Here is a 14,858-nt window from a genome sequence, read left to right as displayed (position 1 = left end):
TCTCTGTCCTTTTAGCCAGGAGAGATCATCTTTGGTGACGGCTGCTCCAAGCTTTGTCGTTGTGCTGGAAACTACATCCTGGACTGTGTGGACAACTCCTGCTCTCCCACGGAGGAGTGTCGCAACGGAGCCTGCTATCCCAAAGGTACTGTTAGCTGAGTTATAATAACTTGTAATAGCTCAGTTATCATAACTTGTAATAGCTCAGTTATCATAACTTGTAATAGCTCAGTTATTATAACTTGTAATAGCTCAGTTTTCATAACTTGTAATAGCTAAGTTTTATGAACTTGAATTAGCTGAGTTTTTATTTTACCTTTATTTAACTAGGCAAGTCAGTTAAAACTTCTTCAGGATTGGTTGGTCCCCACCAAGCAAACGTAGGCTAATGCGATAAGCATGAGGTTGTAAGTAGCAAGAACATTTCCCAGGACATAGACATATCTGACATTGGCAGAAAGCTTAAATTCTTGTTCATCTAACTGCACTGTCCAATTTACAGTGTCTATTACAGTGAAAGAATACCATGCTATTGTTTGAGGAGAGTGCACAGTTTTGAACATTAAAAGTTATTAAATAAGAAAATAGGCACATTTGGGCAGTCTTGATACAACATTTTGAACAGAAATACAATGGTTCATTGGATCAGTCTGAAACGTTGCACATACACTGCTGCCATCTACTGGACAAAATCTAAATCGCAGCTGGGCTGGAATAATACATTATGGCCTTTCTCTTGCATTTCAAACATGATGGTACAAAAAATACAAAAAAAACGGTTGGTTTTTTCTTTGTATTATCTTTTACCTGATCTAATGTGTTATCTTGTCCTACATTCCTTTCACATTTCCACAAACTACAAAGTATTTCCTTTCAAATGGTACCAAGAATATGCATATCCTTGCTTTAGTGCCTGAGTTACAGGCAGTTAGATTTGGGTATATCATTTTAGGCGAAAATTGAAAAAAAGGGGTCAATACTTAAGAGGTTTTTAAGAACAAATTTTTATTTACAATGACGGCGGGTTAACTGCCTTGTTCAGGGAAAGAACAACAGACTTTTACCTTGTCAGCTCGGGGATTCAATCTAGCAACCTTTCGGTTACTGGCCCAACGATCTAACCACTAGGCTACCTGCAGCCCCAGTTATCATAACTTGTATTAGCTCCGTGATCATAAGTTGTCTTAGCTCAGTTATCATAACTTGTATTAGCTAATTTATCAGATCTTGTATTAGCTCAGTTATCATAACTTGTATTAGCTCCCTTATCTTTACTTGTATTGGCTCAGTTATCATGAATTGTGTTTGCTAAGTTATCACCACTTATATTAGCTGAGATATCTTAACTTCTCTTTCAACAGATAGCATAAGTTGTATTAGCTCAGTTATTGTATTAGCTCAGTTGTCATAACTTGTATTAGCTCAGTTATCATCACTTATATAAAGATGAAAGGCTTTTCAAATCAATTATATTGGTAAGGAGTTCCATCGTGAAACCCATGGGAACATCCAACCTACAGTAAAGTGGATCGTTCCTAGAGTTTGATTCCTAGCTATGCAAACAGACAGCCTTGTTTACAGTATACATGTATTATGTGCAGCTTGGAAAACACTATTTACATTTTGTCAGGCATCATTTGGTGAAAACAATAACCCAACTATGTGAACACTGAGTCCGTATTATTTCCATCAGCCAATTACTAATCTCACTCCCAACTTTATAATCACTATTCCCCCCCAGACACCTCTACCTGTATCGCATCTGGTGACCCTCACTACACCACCTTCGACAAGAAGAAGTACAACTTCATGGGGAACTGCAGCTACCTGATGTCAGAGCCCTGTAACCACACGTCAGTGCCTCACTACGAGGTGCATGCTGACAACGAGAACCGCTTCAACAAACCAACCATCTCCTACCTGAAGGCTGTGCATGTGTACGTGCGTGGGGTGAAGATCTCCATCTTGAAGGGAGGCACCGTGCAGGTGAGAGAGAGAGGGATTGATGGAGGGATAGGGTTGGGGGTAGAGAGAAGAAGAGATGAGGAAGACATTTGAAAATGTTTAAAAACGTAACAATGGAAAGAAATACTGATAAAATGCAGAGCCCTGCATGTACGCATTCAATATAAAGTAACGTACACAGTCAAGAACAGTTTGTCATTGTATTCAATAAATCTTTATTGTCACCGAAGGGAATTTCCTGAGCAGCATTAAATGCATAAAATTCATACAAAACACAGAACAGCTTATAAAGAGGAAGCTAAAAAACATGAAAAAAGAAATGCCCCTCACTAACACATGTCTGTGTCCTCTTCTCCTCCTAGTTGAATGGTATCAATGTGAACATCCCACTGACCCCAGCTACAGGCGTGTCTGTTTTGAAGTCTGGTAAACACTACACTGTAGCCATGGACTTTGGTGTGACCGTACGATATGACGGAAACCACTACATGGACATCAAGGTCATCAAGGAGTGAGTCAAAACTGCTTATGCAGCTTGGTTTCTCTACTACAGTTTTGGTGACCCCGACATGATATACCATTAACCTCTATGGGCTAGGTGGGACGCAAGCGTCCCACCCGTGGTGCACTCCATCAACAGCAGGTGCATTTCAAGAGCGGCAAATTTGAATCCAAATAAATGTCAAAATTCAAATTTTTCAAACATACAACTATTTTACACCCTTTGAAAGATAAACATCTCCTTAATCTAACCACGTTTTACGATTTCAAAAAGGTTTTACGGCGAAAGCATAAATTTAGAGTATGTTAGGACTACATTTACAAGAGTTGTGTGTAATGTTGTGCCAATTCAAAGACAGGCGTCACCAAAACCATAAATCAGCTAAAATTATGCACTAACCTTTTACAATCTCCAACAGATGACACTCCTAGGACATTGTGTTAGACAATGCATGCATTTTTAGTTCTATCAAGTTCATATTTATATCCAAAAACAGCGTTTTACTGTGGCGTTGATGTTCAGGAAATCGTTTCCCTCCAATAACCGGCATTCAAGTCAGCACCACAAATTAAATAATTAAAATTAGAAAACATTGGTAAAATATTATATTGTCAATTAAAGAATTATAGATTTACATCTCTTGAACGCAATCAACTTGCCAGATTTAAAAATAACCTTACTGGGAAATCACACTTTGCAATAATCTGAGCACTGCGCCCAGAAAAATACGCGTTGCGATACAGACTAGCCGCCATGTTGGGGAGATCTAAAATCGAAAATACTATGTAAATAATCCATTACCTTTGATTCTCTTCATCAGATGTCACTTCCAGGTATCACAGGTCCATAACGAATGTAGTTTTGTTCAAAAAAGCTCATCATTTATGTCCAAAAATCTCCGTCTTGTTAGCACATGATCTAAGCCCGCCGGACTTCACTTCATGAACGAGGGGAAAAAATATATTTACGTTCGTTCAAACATGTCAAACGTTGTATAGCATAAATCATTAGGGCCTTTTTTAACCAGAACATGAATAATATTCAAGGTGGACGAATGCATTCTCTTTTATAACGTATTGGAACGAGGGTACCCAACATGAACTCGCGCGCCAGGTGTCTAATGGGCCATCATCGTTCCATGGCTCTTGTTCGGTCAGATCTCCCTCCAGAAGACTCAAAACACTTTGTAAAGGCTGGTGACATCTAGTGGAAGCAATAGGAAGTGCCAAAATATTCCTCAGCCCCTGTGTTTTTCAATGGCATAGGTTTAAAGGTAATACAACACATCAGGTATCCACTTCCTGTCAGAAAATGTCTCAGGGTTTTGCCTGCCAAATGAGTTATGTTATACTCACAGACACCATTCAAACAGTTTTAGAAACTTTAGGGTGTTTTCTATCCATATATAATAAGTATATGCATATTCTAGTTACTGGGTAGGATTAGTAACCAGATTAAATCGGGTACATTTTTTTATCCAGCCGTGCAAAAACTGCCCCCTAGCCCCAACAGGTAAAAATAACCATATAAACACAACATAAAAATGAAAAACAAATAGAAACATCTCACATTGTAATATTTTTATTTTATAACGTTGTCATTAAAATTCTACAAAAATGCTTGACTCATCGGTCTGTTTGCTCCTCTGTATTTAGCTATAAGGACAAGCTGTGTGGACTGTGTGGAGACTACAACGGAAACTCCAACGATGACTTCAGGAAACCCGACGGTTCTCTGACCACCAACCCCAATGACTTTGGACACAGCTGGGTCACAGATCCCAAGTGAGTCATGCCACCAGTTATTCACACACACACACACACACACACACACACACACACACACACACACACACACACACACACACACACACCACGCACACGCACACGCAGGCACACACACAAAGGCACTCACAAACACACACACATGACTGATTCACCCTGTCTCTGACTCCAGTTGTAACAAGAAGCCCAACACCACCATCCCAGGCTGTACTGATGATGAACTGGACATGTATGAGAGCTCTGGCTATTGCGGCATGCTACTGGACAAGAACGGACCATTCGCTGTCTGTCACCCCAAGGTCAACCCCAATGTGAGTAACTACCGTAATGTGCGGAATATAGTGTCCTACCCAATGTGAGTAATTACTGTAATGTACAGAATATAGGGTCATATCATATTTTGTCTTTAAGATTGTCGTGTCTTTGGCATCATTAAAATTGAAGACATTTTTATCAAATAACTCTCTGTAATTATTATTACGCGATTAAACTGATTAACCTCTTGGGGCTAGGTGGGACGCTAGCGTGCCACCCGTGGTGCACTCCATCAACAGCAGGTGCATTTCAAGAGCGGCAAATTTGAATCCAAATAAATGTCAAAATTCAAATTTTTCAAAAATACAACTATGTTACACCATTTGAAAGATAAACATCTCCTTAATCTAACCACGTTTTACGATTTCAAAAAGGTTTTACGGCGAAAGCATAAATTTAGAGTATGTTAGGACAGTACATTTACAAGAGTTGTGTGTAATGTTTTGTCAAGTCAAAGACAGGGTCACCAAAACCATAAAACCAGCTAAAACGATGCACTAACCTTTTACAATCTCCATCAGATGACACTCCTAGGACATTATGTTAGACAATGCATGCATTTTTAGTTCTATCAAGTTCATATTTACATCCAAAAACAGCGTTTTACTATGGCATTGATGTTGAGGAAATCGTTTCCCTCCAATAACCGGCAGTCAAGTCAGCGTCACAAATTAAATAATTAAAATTAGAAAACATTGGTAAAATATTATATTGTCATTTAAAGAATTATAGATTTACATCTCTTGAACTCAATCAACTTGCCAGATTTCAAAATAACCTTACTGGGAAATCACACTTTGCAATAATCTGAGCACTGCGCCCAGAAAAATACGCGTTGCGATACAGACTAGACGTCATGTTGGGGAGATCTAAAATCGAAAATACTATGTAAAAAATCCATTACCTTTGATTCTCTTCATCAGATGTCCTTTCCAGGTATCACAGGTCCATAACGAATGTAGTTTTGTTCAAAAAAGCTCATCATTTATGTCCAAAAATCTCCGTCTCGTTAGCACATGATGTAAGCCAGCCGGACTTCTCGTCATGAACGAGGGGAAAAAATATATTTCCGTTCGTTCAAACATGTCAAACGTTGTATAGCATAAATCATTAGGGCCTTTTTTAACCAGAACATGAATAATATTCAAGGTGGACGAATGCATACTCTTTTATAACGTATTGGAACGAGGGTACCCAACATGAACTAGCGCGCCAGGTGTCTAATGGGACATCAACGTTCCATGGCTCTTGTTCGGTCAGATCTCCCTCCAGAAGACTCAAAACACTTTGTAAAGGCTGGTGACATCTAGTGGAAGCAATAGGAAGTGCCAAAATATTCCTAAACCCCTGTGTTTTTCAATGGGATAAGTTTAAAGTCAATACAACACATCAGGTATCCACTTCCTGTCAGAAAATGTCTCAGGGTTTTGCCTGCCAAATGAGTTCTGTTATACTCACAGACACCATTCAAACAGTTTTGGAAACTTTAGAGTGTTTTCTATCCATATATAATAAGTATATGCATATTCTAGTTACTGGGTAGGATTAGTAACCAGATTAAATCGGGTACATTTTTTTTATCCAGACGTGCAAATGCTGCCCCCTAGACCCAACAGGTTAATCGTGTAACTGTAATTAACTAGGAGGTCGGGGCACCAAGGAAAATATTCATATTACAAAGTTATAATTTTCCTAATATAACTTTCAGATATTATAATATCTGATCTATAAGTCTTCTGATTAATGATGTATTCGTTTACCTCGTCAGTCTCATTCCAAACGTTGTAAATTGTTGGTTATCTGCACGACCCCAGTCTTCACTATGAGTCATCCATACATCATTTGTCTTAAAATCATTTATTTACTAAGTAATTCACAGAAATGCATAACAAACAGTAGATATCGTTACAAGAGATGATAGAGGAATGTGCCCTAGTGGGCTTAACCGGCATGGCGGCTTGTTAGACAAAAGGTTGATAAAAGTTGATAATTATAACAATTGAAATGCTAATTCTTTGCACATGAACGCTCAGTCATTCGGGAACAATTGCAATCAATATATATATTCACGCTCAGTGTGTCGTCGGGATCTTGGTTGAAAAGTTCGTTCTGTTGGAGAGTTTGTTCTCGCGTTCTTTCTCTCTCTCTCGGTTAGAATGGATATTTCAAAGTGACATTCATTAATGTCGTTATAGGACAGATGTTTCGTCGGTCTTCGAAATTCAATGATACCGAATTCCTAGCTGCAGACTAGTAATTAATATCAAAGTCTTGTTATTATTCTGTCAGTATCGATAGTCTAAGAGTTTAACCACGTGGTATGGTAAACCTCTCTGGGCTAGGCGGGACGAATTCGTCCCACCTACGCAACAGCCAGTTGAATCCCGTGGCGCGATTTTCAAATACCTTAGAAATACTATTACTTCAATTTCTCAAACATATGACTATTTTACAGCCATTTAAAGACAAGACTCTCGTTAATCTAACCACAGAGTCCGATTTCAAAAAGGCTTTACAACGAAAGCAAAACATTAGATTATGTCAGCAGAGTACCCAGCCAGAAATAATCAGACACCCATTTTTCAAGCTAGCATATAATGTCACAAAAACCCAAACCACAGCTAAATGCAGCACTAACCTTTGATGATCTTCATCAGATGACAACCCTAGGACATTATGTTATACAATACATGCATGTTTTGTTCAATCAAGTTCATATTTATATCAAAAACCAGCTTTTTACATTAGCATGTGACGTTCAGAACTAACATACCCCCCGCAAACCTCCGGGGAATTTACAAACAATTTACTAAATTACTCACGATAAACGTTCACAAAAAGCATAACAATTATTTTAAGAATTATAGATACAGAACTCCTCTATGCACTCGATATGTCCGATTTTAAAATAGCTTTTTGGTGAAAGCACATTTTGCAATATTCTAAGTACATAGCCCAGCCATCACGGGCTCGCTATTTAGACACCCAGCAAGTTTAGCCTTCACCAAAATCAGATTTACTATTACAAAAGTTTGATTACCTTTGTTGTCTTTGTCAGAATGCACTCCCAGGACTGCTACTTCAATAGCAAATGTTGGTTTGGTCCAAAATAATCCATCGTTATATCCAAATAGCGGCGTTTTGTTCGTGCGTTCCAGACACTATCCGAAATGGTAAATCAGGGTCGCGAGCATGGCGCAATTCGTGACAAAAAAATTGTAAATATTCCATTACCGTACTTCGAAGCATGTCAACCGCTGTTTAAAATCTATTTTTATGCCATTTTTCTCGTAAAAAAGCGATAATATTCCGACCGGGAATCTCCTTTTAGGTAAACAGAGGAAAGAAAACAAAGCATTCTGTCGACGCGGGCACGAGCCTGAGTCTCACAGTACTGTAACCAGCCACTACCCAAACGCGCTACTTTTTTTCAGCCAGAGCCTGCAAAGCCCCGATTCAGCTTTTTGCCGCCTTCTGAGAGCCCATGTGAGCCGTAGGAAGTGTCACGTAACAGCAGAGATCCTTTGTAATGGATAGAGATGGCAAAGAAGGCCAAGAAATGGTCAGACAGGGTACTTCCTGTACAGAATCTTCTCAGCTTTTGACCTGCCATTTGAGTTCTGTTATACTCACAGACACCATTCAAACAGTTTTAGAAACTTTGGAGTGTTTTCTATCCAAAGCCAATAATTATATGCATATTCTAGTTACTGGGCAGGAGTAGTAACCAGATTAAATCGGGTACGTTTTTTATCCAGCCGTGTCAATACTGCCCCCTAGCCCTAACAGGTTAAAGTTCAGTAAGAGGAAGGCATGGTCAAACCTTCAGCCAACTCGTAATGGAGTGGAGGCTCGGTCTGGTGATAGAAGCCCTGGGTGGGGGTTATATTCGGAATAACAGAAAAGGGCTGTGTCATGATGCCAGGTCCCGTCTGTACATGGGGGCGTGCCGATAACTTGGTGAAACTTTAAACAGAAATACAATTCTCTCACATTAACATCTTACAAGCATCCCAACATATTCCCAATTGCTTTATCCTTATTCATTCATTTTTATACAACCATTAGATGTAAGTCTCACAACTGAGGCTATTATATAAACAGCGCCATGGTAATATGGCCGTATTGTCTCTCATGAGCTTCACAAAATTGTACCTAACGGACCAGTTCGTAGCTGGAATCTTCACCGATCTTTCATACCTTCTCCAAAACATAAATGTCGTTCGGTTCTCCAATTCTGTGAAGTGGAAGAACCCCTTGGTTCTTTCTATGAAACCCACTCTGTCTCCATACCGTGGCCATGAGGCAGGACATTCTCTTAGGAATTTACGACCGCTCTCACAGAGCCTGGGTGTGGGAGACAGAGGTAGGGGGATGGTGCATAGAAAACCCAAAGAGGGCAATGTCATGACAAGATTAAACAAAACTTTGTTTAATGTGTGAAATCTCACCCCCAAGAAGACATTTTGTGAATGTATAGACATATTTAGTGCAGAAATGTTTAAATACGCTTCATTGAATTCAATTCAAACAACTTTGTCACTTAAGTAACCAAACCTACAAGCTTTGTGTGCAAGTCGAAGACAAGCGTATGTTTATGTGTGTCTATTTCAGAGTTTCTTCAAGGACTGTCTGTTTGACCTGTGCGAGCTGGATGGTGCTCAACCCATCCTGTGTGAGTCCATCGAGTCGTACGTCAATGACTGTCAGGACCGAGGAGTCACCATCGGAACCTGGAGGAACAGCACCTTCTGCCGTGAGTACAGATCAATGTTGGGGTCAATTCCATTTCCATTCCAGTCATTTCACAAAGTAAACCAAATTCTCATTCCAAATGTCCCTCACTGAAAAGCATTAAAGAGAATTGGAATTGGTATTTCAAAGTGCTTCCTGAATTGACTGGAATTGAAATGGAATGGACCCCAACCCTGGTACAGATACATGTTATACGTAATAATAACAAGGAAGAGACGGATATTGATGATGAAGATGGAAATTGTAGTGATTCATATAATAATAATGATTTCTTCACTCACCAAAGACCCTGCTGTTATTAGCACATCAAAGACCAAACAATACACTCTAACAGTACTGTTCCATATAATCAACAAAGTCATTATTAAGAGACAGTCATGTTTTAAAGTAGACTTATCTCCTAAAGTCTCCTCTTCCCTCCTCCTCTCCAGCTCTGACATGCCCCCCCAACAGTCAGTACGTGCCCTGTGCCGCCCCTTGCCAGCCCACCTGTGCCTCCAGACCCTCCACAGGGTGTGATGCTCCCTGTTCAGAGGGCTGTGTGTGTGACCCTGGTTACGTCCTCAGCGCCGGGGACTGTGTCAAAGAGAACTCCTGTGGCTGCAAAGACACTAACGGACAGTACTACGAGGTGAGTGTGTTGTGTGTGTCGGGTGATGGACTTTGTGTGTGTGACGTGTATGTAACCAACCAGCAACCATCCACTGATTAACTATTGTCTCTCCATCCATCTCTCCTCCTTCCCTCCCTCCCTCCAGCCTGGTGAGGAGTGGTACGTGGAGGACTGTAAGCTGAAATGTTATTGTAACGCTCCCTTCGTCACCTGCAATCCTTCTGATTGCCCTCCAATGCACGAGTGTAAGGTCCAGGGTGGAGAGCTGGACTGCTACCCTACAAGTAAGTTCCCTGACATAAACAGTCCGTACAAACACCCACACACACTCATAATGGTGTTTTGACGTCTGAGGTCTTGGATGGTAGGGTAGGTGACCAGGCTGTGACCATATGAGTTGACCAGACAGCACAAACAGATCTGAGACTTGGCTATAATATCTTTCTCTCTTATGTCTCATGCTGTCTCCCTCTGTCCCTCAGCCCCAACTACAGTCAAACCAACTACTCCCATACCAACTACACCTAAACCAACTACTGCCAAACCTACTACCACAAAACCACCAGGTGAAATTAACAGACAATCATCTGTTCTCATTCTTACGATCAGAATCAGAAACCGCTTTCTGTATTTGCACAAATCAGTTAATTGGTAACCAAATAATTCCTGATACTAACCCCTTGTCTCCCTTTCACCACACCCTCTTACCGTCTCTTCTTTGCCTCCCCCCATCCTCCTCTCCCTCTCTCCCCCAACAGTGACGTGCCCTCCCAATGCTGAGTACATAGAGTGTGGCCCAGCCTGCATCCCCAGCTGTAAGGAACCCTCCACCAACTGCACTGGCTCCTGTATCAGTGCGTGTTTCTGTAAGCCAGGCTTTGTGTTCAAAGGCAGACGCTGTGTCCCCATAGAAACATGTGGCTGTCTGGAGGGAGGTGACTACTATGAGGTACGAGACCATCTGGGATTGTTAGTCTGTGGTTAAGAATGTACTTTGTGATAGAATATGACACAATAGAATGTGATATACAATATTGTGTATGATATACCATACAGCATACCAAACGATATATGATACACGATATACGATGTGATACACAATATGATACGATATCATACGATACGGTACTTTTACTGTCCAGAATGTCCACTCATTTGGATATTGATAGTACTCCTCTCAGCACATCACAAATATACTTTAAAAATGACCAACAACATAAGGAACACACACATACATTCACAGAATGCACAAATAAACTTTACAAAAAAATGAATGGGCAAACAACATGTTAATAATTCCTCTCTCCCCGTCTCTGTCCTTTTAGCCAGGAGAGATCATCTTTGGTGACGGCTGCTCCAAGCTTTGTCGTTGTGCTGGAAACTACATCCTGGACTGTGTGGACAACTCCTGCTCTCCCACGGAGGAGTGTCGCAACGGAGCCTGCTATCCCAAAGGTACTGTTAGCTGAGTTATAATAACTTGTATTAGCAAAGTTATCATAACTTGTATTAGCTGAGTTATCAAACTTGTATTAGCTCAGTTATCATAACTTGTAATAGCTCAGTTATTATAACTTGTAATAGCTCAGTTATCATAACTTGTAATAGCTCAGTTATTATAACTTGTAATAGCTCAGTTATTATAACTTGTAATAGCTCAGTTTTCATAACTTGTAATAGCTAAGTTTTATGAACTTGAATTAGCTGAATTTTTATTTTACCTTTATTTAACTAGGCAAGTCAGTTAAAACTTCTTCAGGATTGTTTGGTCCCCACCAAGCAAACGTAGGCTAATGCGATAAGCATGAGGTTGTAAGTAGCAAGAACATTTCCCAGGACATAGACATATCTGACATTGGCAGAAAGCTTAAATTCTTGTTAATCTAACTGCACTGTCCAATTTACAGTGTCTATTACAGTGAAAGATTACCATGCTATTGTTTGAGGAGAGTGCACAGTTTTGAACATAAAAGTTATTAAATAAGGAAATAGGCACATTTGGGCAGTCTTGATACAAAATTTTGAACAGAAATACAATGGTTCATTGGATCAGTCTGAAACGTTGCACATACACTGCTGCCATCTACTGGACAAAATCTAAATCGCAGCTGGGCTGGAATAATACATTATGGCCTTTCTCTTGCATTTCAAACATGATGGTACAAAAAATACAAAAAAACGGTTGGTTTTTTCTTTGTATTATCTTTTACCTGATCTAATGTGTTATCTTGTCCTACATTCCTTTCACATTTCCACAAACTACAAAGTATTTCCTTTCAAATGGTACCAAGAATATGCATATCCTTGCTTTAGTGCCTGAGCTACAGGCAGTTAGATTTGGGTATATCATTTTAGGCGAAAATTGAAAAAAAGGGGTCAATACTTAAGAGGTTTTTAAGAACAAATGTTTATTTACAATGACGGCGGGTTAACTGCCTTGTTCAGGAAAAGAACAACCATAGACTTTTACCTTGTCAGCTCGGGGATTCAATCTAGCAACCTTTCGGTTACTGGCCCAACGATCTAACCACTAGGCTACCTGCAGCCCCAGTTATCATAACTTGTATTAGCTCAGTTATCATAACTTGTCGTAGCTCAGTTATCATAACTTGTATTAGCTAATTTATCAGATCTTGTATTAGCTCAGTTATCATAACTTGTATTAGCTCCCTTATCTTTACTTGTATTGGCTCATTTATCATGAATTGTGTTTGCTAAGTTATCACCACTTATATTAGCTGAGATATCTTAACTTCTCTTTCATCAGATAGCATAAGTTGTATTAGCTCAGTTATTGTATTAGCTCAGTTGTCATAACTTGTATTAGCTGAGTAATTATAACTTGTATTAGCTCAGTTGTCATAACTTGTATTAGCTCAGTTATCATCACTTATATAAAGATGAAAGGCTTTTCAAATCAATTATATTGGTAAGGAGTTCCATCGTGAAACCCATGGGAACAGCCAACCTACAGTAAAGTGGATCGTTCGTAGAGTTTGATTCCTAGCTATGCAAACAGACAGCCTTGTTTACAGTATACATGTATTATGTGCAGCTTGGAAAACACTATTTACATTTTGTCAGGCATCATTTGGTGAAAACAATAACCCAACTATGTGAACACTGAGTCTGTATTATTTCCATCAGCCAATTACTAATCTCACTCCCAACTTTATAATCACTATTCCCCCCCAGACACCTCTACCTGTATCGCATCTGGTGACCCTCACTACACCACCTTCGACAAGAAGAAGTACAACTTCATGGGGAACTGCAGCTACCTGATGTCAGAGCCCTGTAACCACACGTCAGTGCCTCACTACGAGGTGCATGCTGACAACGAGAACCGCTTCAACAAACCAACCATCTCCTACCTGAAGGCTGTGCATGTGTACGTGCGTGGGGTGAAGATCTCCATCTTGAAGGGAGGCACCGTGCAGGTGAGAGAGAGAGGGATTGATGGAGGGATAGGGTTGGGGGTAGAGAGAAGAAGAGATGAGGAAGACATTTGAAAATGTTTAAAAACGTAACAATGGAAAGAAATACTGATAAAATGCAGAGCCCTGCATGTACGCATTCAATATAAAGTAACATACACAGTCAAGAACAGTTTGTCATTGTATTCAATAAATCTTTATTGTCACCGAAGGAAATTTCCTGAGCAGCATTAAATGCATAAAATTCATACAAAACACAGAACAGCTGATGAAGAGGAAGCTAAAAAACATGAAAAAAGAAATGCCCCTCACTAACACATGTCTGTGTCCTCTTCTCCTCCTAGTTGAATGGTATCAATGTGAACATCCCACTGACCCCAGCTACAGGCGTGTCTGTTTTGAAGTCTGGTAAACACTACACTGTAGCCATGGACTTTGGTGTGACCGTACGATATGACGGAAACCACTACATGGACATCAAGGTCATCAAGGAGTGAGTCAAAACTGCTTATGCAGCTTGGTTTCTCTACTACAGTTTTGGTGACCCCGACATGATATATCATTAAAATAACCATATAAACACAACATAAAAATGAAAACCAAATAGAAACATCTCACATTGTAATATTTTTATTTTATAACGTTGTCATTAAAATTCTACAAAAATGCTTGACTCATCGGTCTGTTTGCTCCTCTGTATTTAGCTATAAGGACAAGCTGTGTGGACTGTGTGGAGACTACAACGGAAACTCCAACGATGACTTCAGGAAACCCGACGGTTCTCTGACCACCAACCCCAATGACTTTGGACACAGCTGGGTCACAGATCCCAAGTGAGTCATGCCACCAGTTATTCACACACACACACACACACACACACACACACACACACACACACACACACACACACACACACGCACACGCACACGCAGGCACACACACAAAGGCACTCACAAACACACACACATGACTGATTCACCCTGTCTCTGACTCCAGTTGTAACAAGAAGCCCAACACCACCATCCCAGGCTGTACTGATGATGAACTGGACAGGTATGAGAGCTCTGGCTATTGCGGCATGCTACTGGACAAGAACGGACCATTCGCTGTCTGTCACCCCAAGGTCAACCCCAATGTGAGTAACTACCGTAATGTGCGGAATATAGTGTCCTACCCAATGTGAGTAATTACTGTAATGTACAGAATATAGGGTCATATCATATTTTGTCTTTAAGATTGTCGTGTCTTTGGCATCATTAAAATTGAAGACATTTTTATCAAATAACTCTCTGTAATTATTATTACGCGATTAAACTGATTAATCGTGTAACTGTAATTAACTAGGAGGTCGGGGCACCAAGGAAAATATTCATATTACAAAGTTATAATTTTCCTAATATAACTTTCAGATATTATAATATCTGATCTATAAGTCTTCTGATTAATGATGTATTCGTTTACCTCGTCAGTCTCATTCCAAACGTTGT

The 14,858-nt window shown here is 39.9% G+C and overlaps 1 protein-coding gene across 2 annotated transcripts in view; it reads left to right on the top strand.

Moving 5' to 3' along the window:
* The window catches only part of LOC106577901 (IgGFc-binding protein), a 115,939-nt gene that overhangs the window by 34,061 nt on the left and 67,020 nt on the right, over positions 1-14,858 (top strand). For both annotated transcript variants that reach the window (XM_082965277.1, XM_082965276.1), the window contains exons 32-46: positions 16-145; positions 1,742-1,986; positions 2,328-2,476; positions 4,123-4,251; positions 4,424-4,562; positions 9,181-9,322; positions 9,753-9,952; positions 10,080-10,218; positions 10,417-10,500; positions 10,693-10,883; positions 11,260-11,389; positions 13,130-13,374; positions 13,716-13,864; positions 14,076-14,204; positions 14,368-14,506. In XM_082965277.1, coding sequence (XP_082821403.1) covers positions 16-145; positions 1,742-1,986; positions 2,328-2,476; positions 4,123-4,251; positions 4,424-4,562; positions 9,181-9,322; positions 9,753-9,952; positions 10,080-10,218; positions 10,417-10,500; positions 10,693-10,883; positions 11,260-11,389; positions 13,130-13,374; positions 13,716-13,864; positions 14,076-14,204; positions 14,368-14,506 — 2,340 coding nt within the window. The remainder of the gene's footprint in view (positions 1-15; positions 146-1,741; positions 1,987-2,327; positions 2,477-4,122; positions 4,252-4,423; positions 4,563-9,180; positions 9,323-9,752; positions 9,953-10,079; positions 10,219-10,416; positions 10,501-10,692; positions 10,884-11,259; positions 11,390-13,129; positions 13,375-13,715; positions 13,865-14,075; positions 14,205-14,367; positions 14,507-14,858) is intronic.

The sequence above is a fragment of the Salmo salar genome, chromosome 18 (assembly GCF_965601325.2).
Source record: "Salmo salar chromosome 18, fSalSal1, whole genome shotgun sequence".
In the NCBI taxonomy this organism is placed as follows: domain Eukaryota; kingdom Metazoa; phylum Chordata; class Actinopteri; order Salmoniformes; family Salmonidae; genus Salmo; species Salmo salar.
This window is presented reverse-complemented; position numbering and strand designations above follow the sequence as displayed.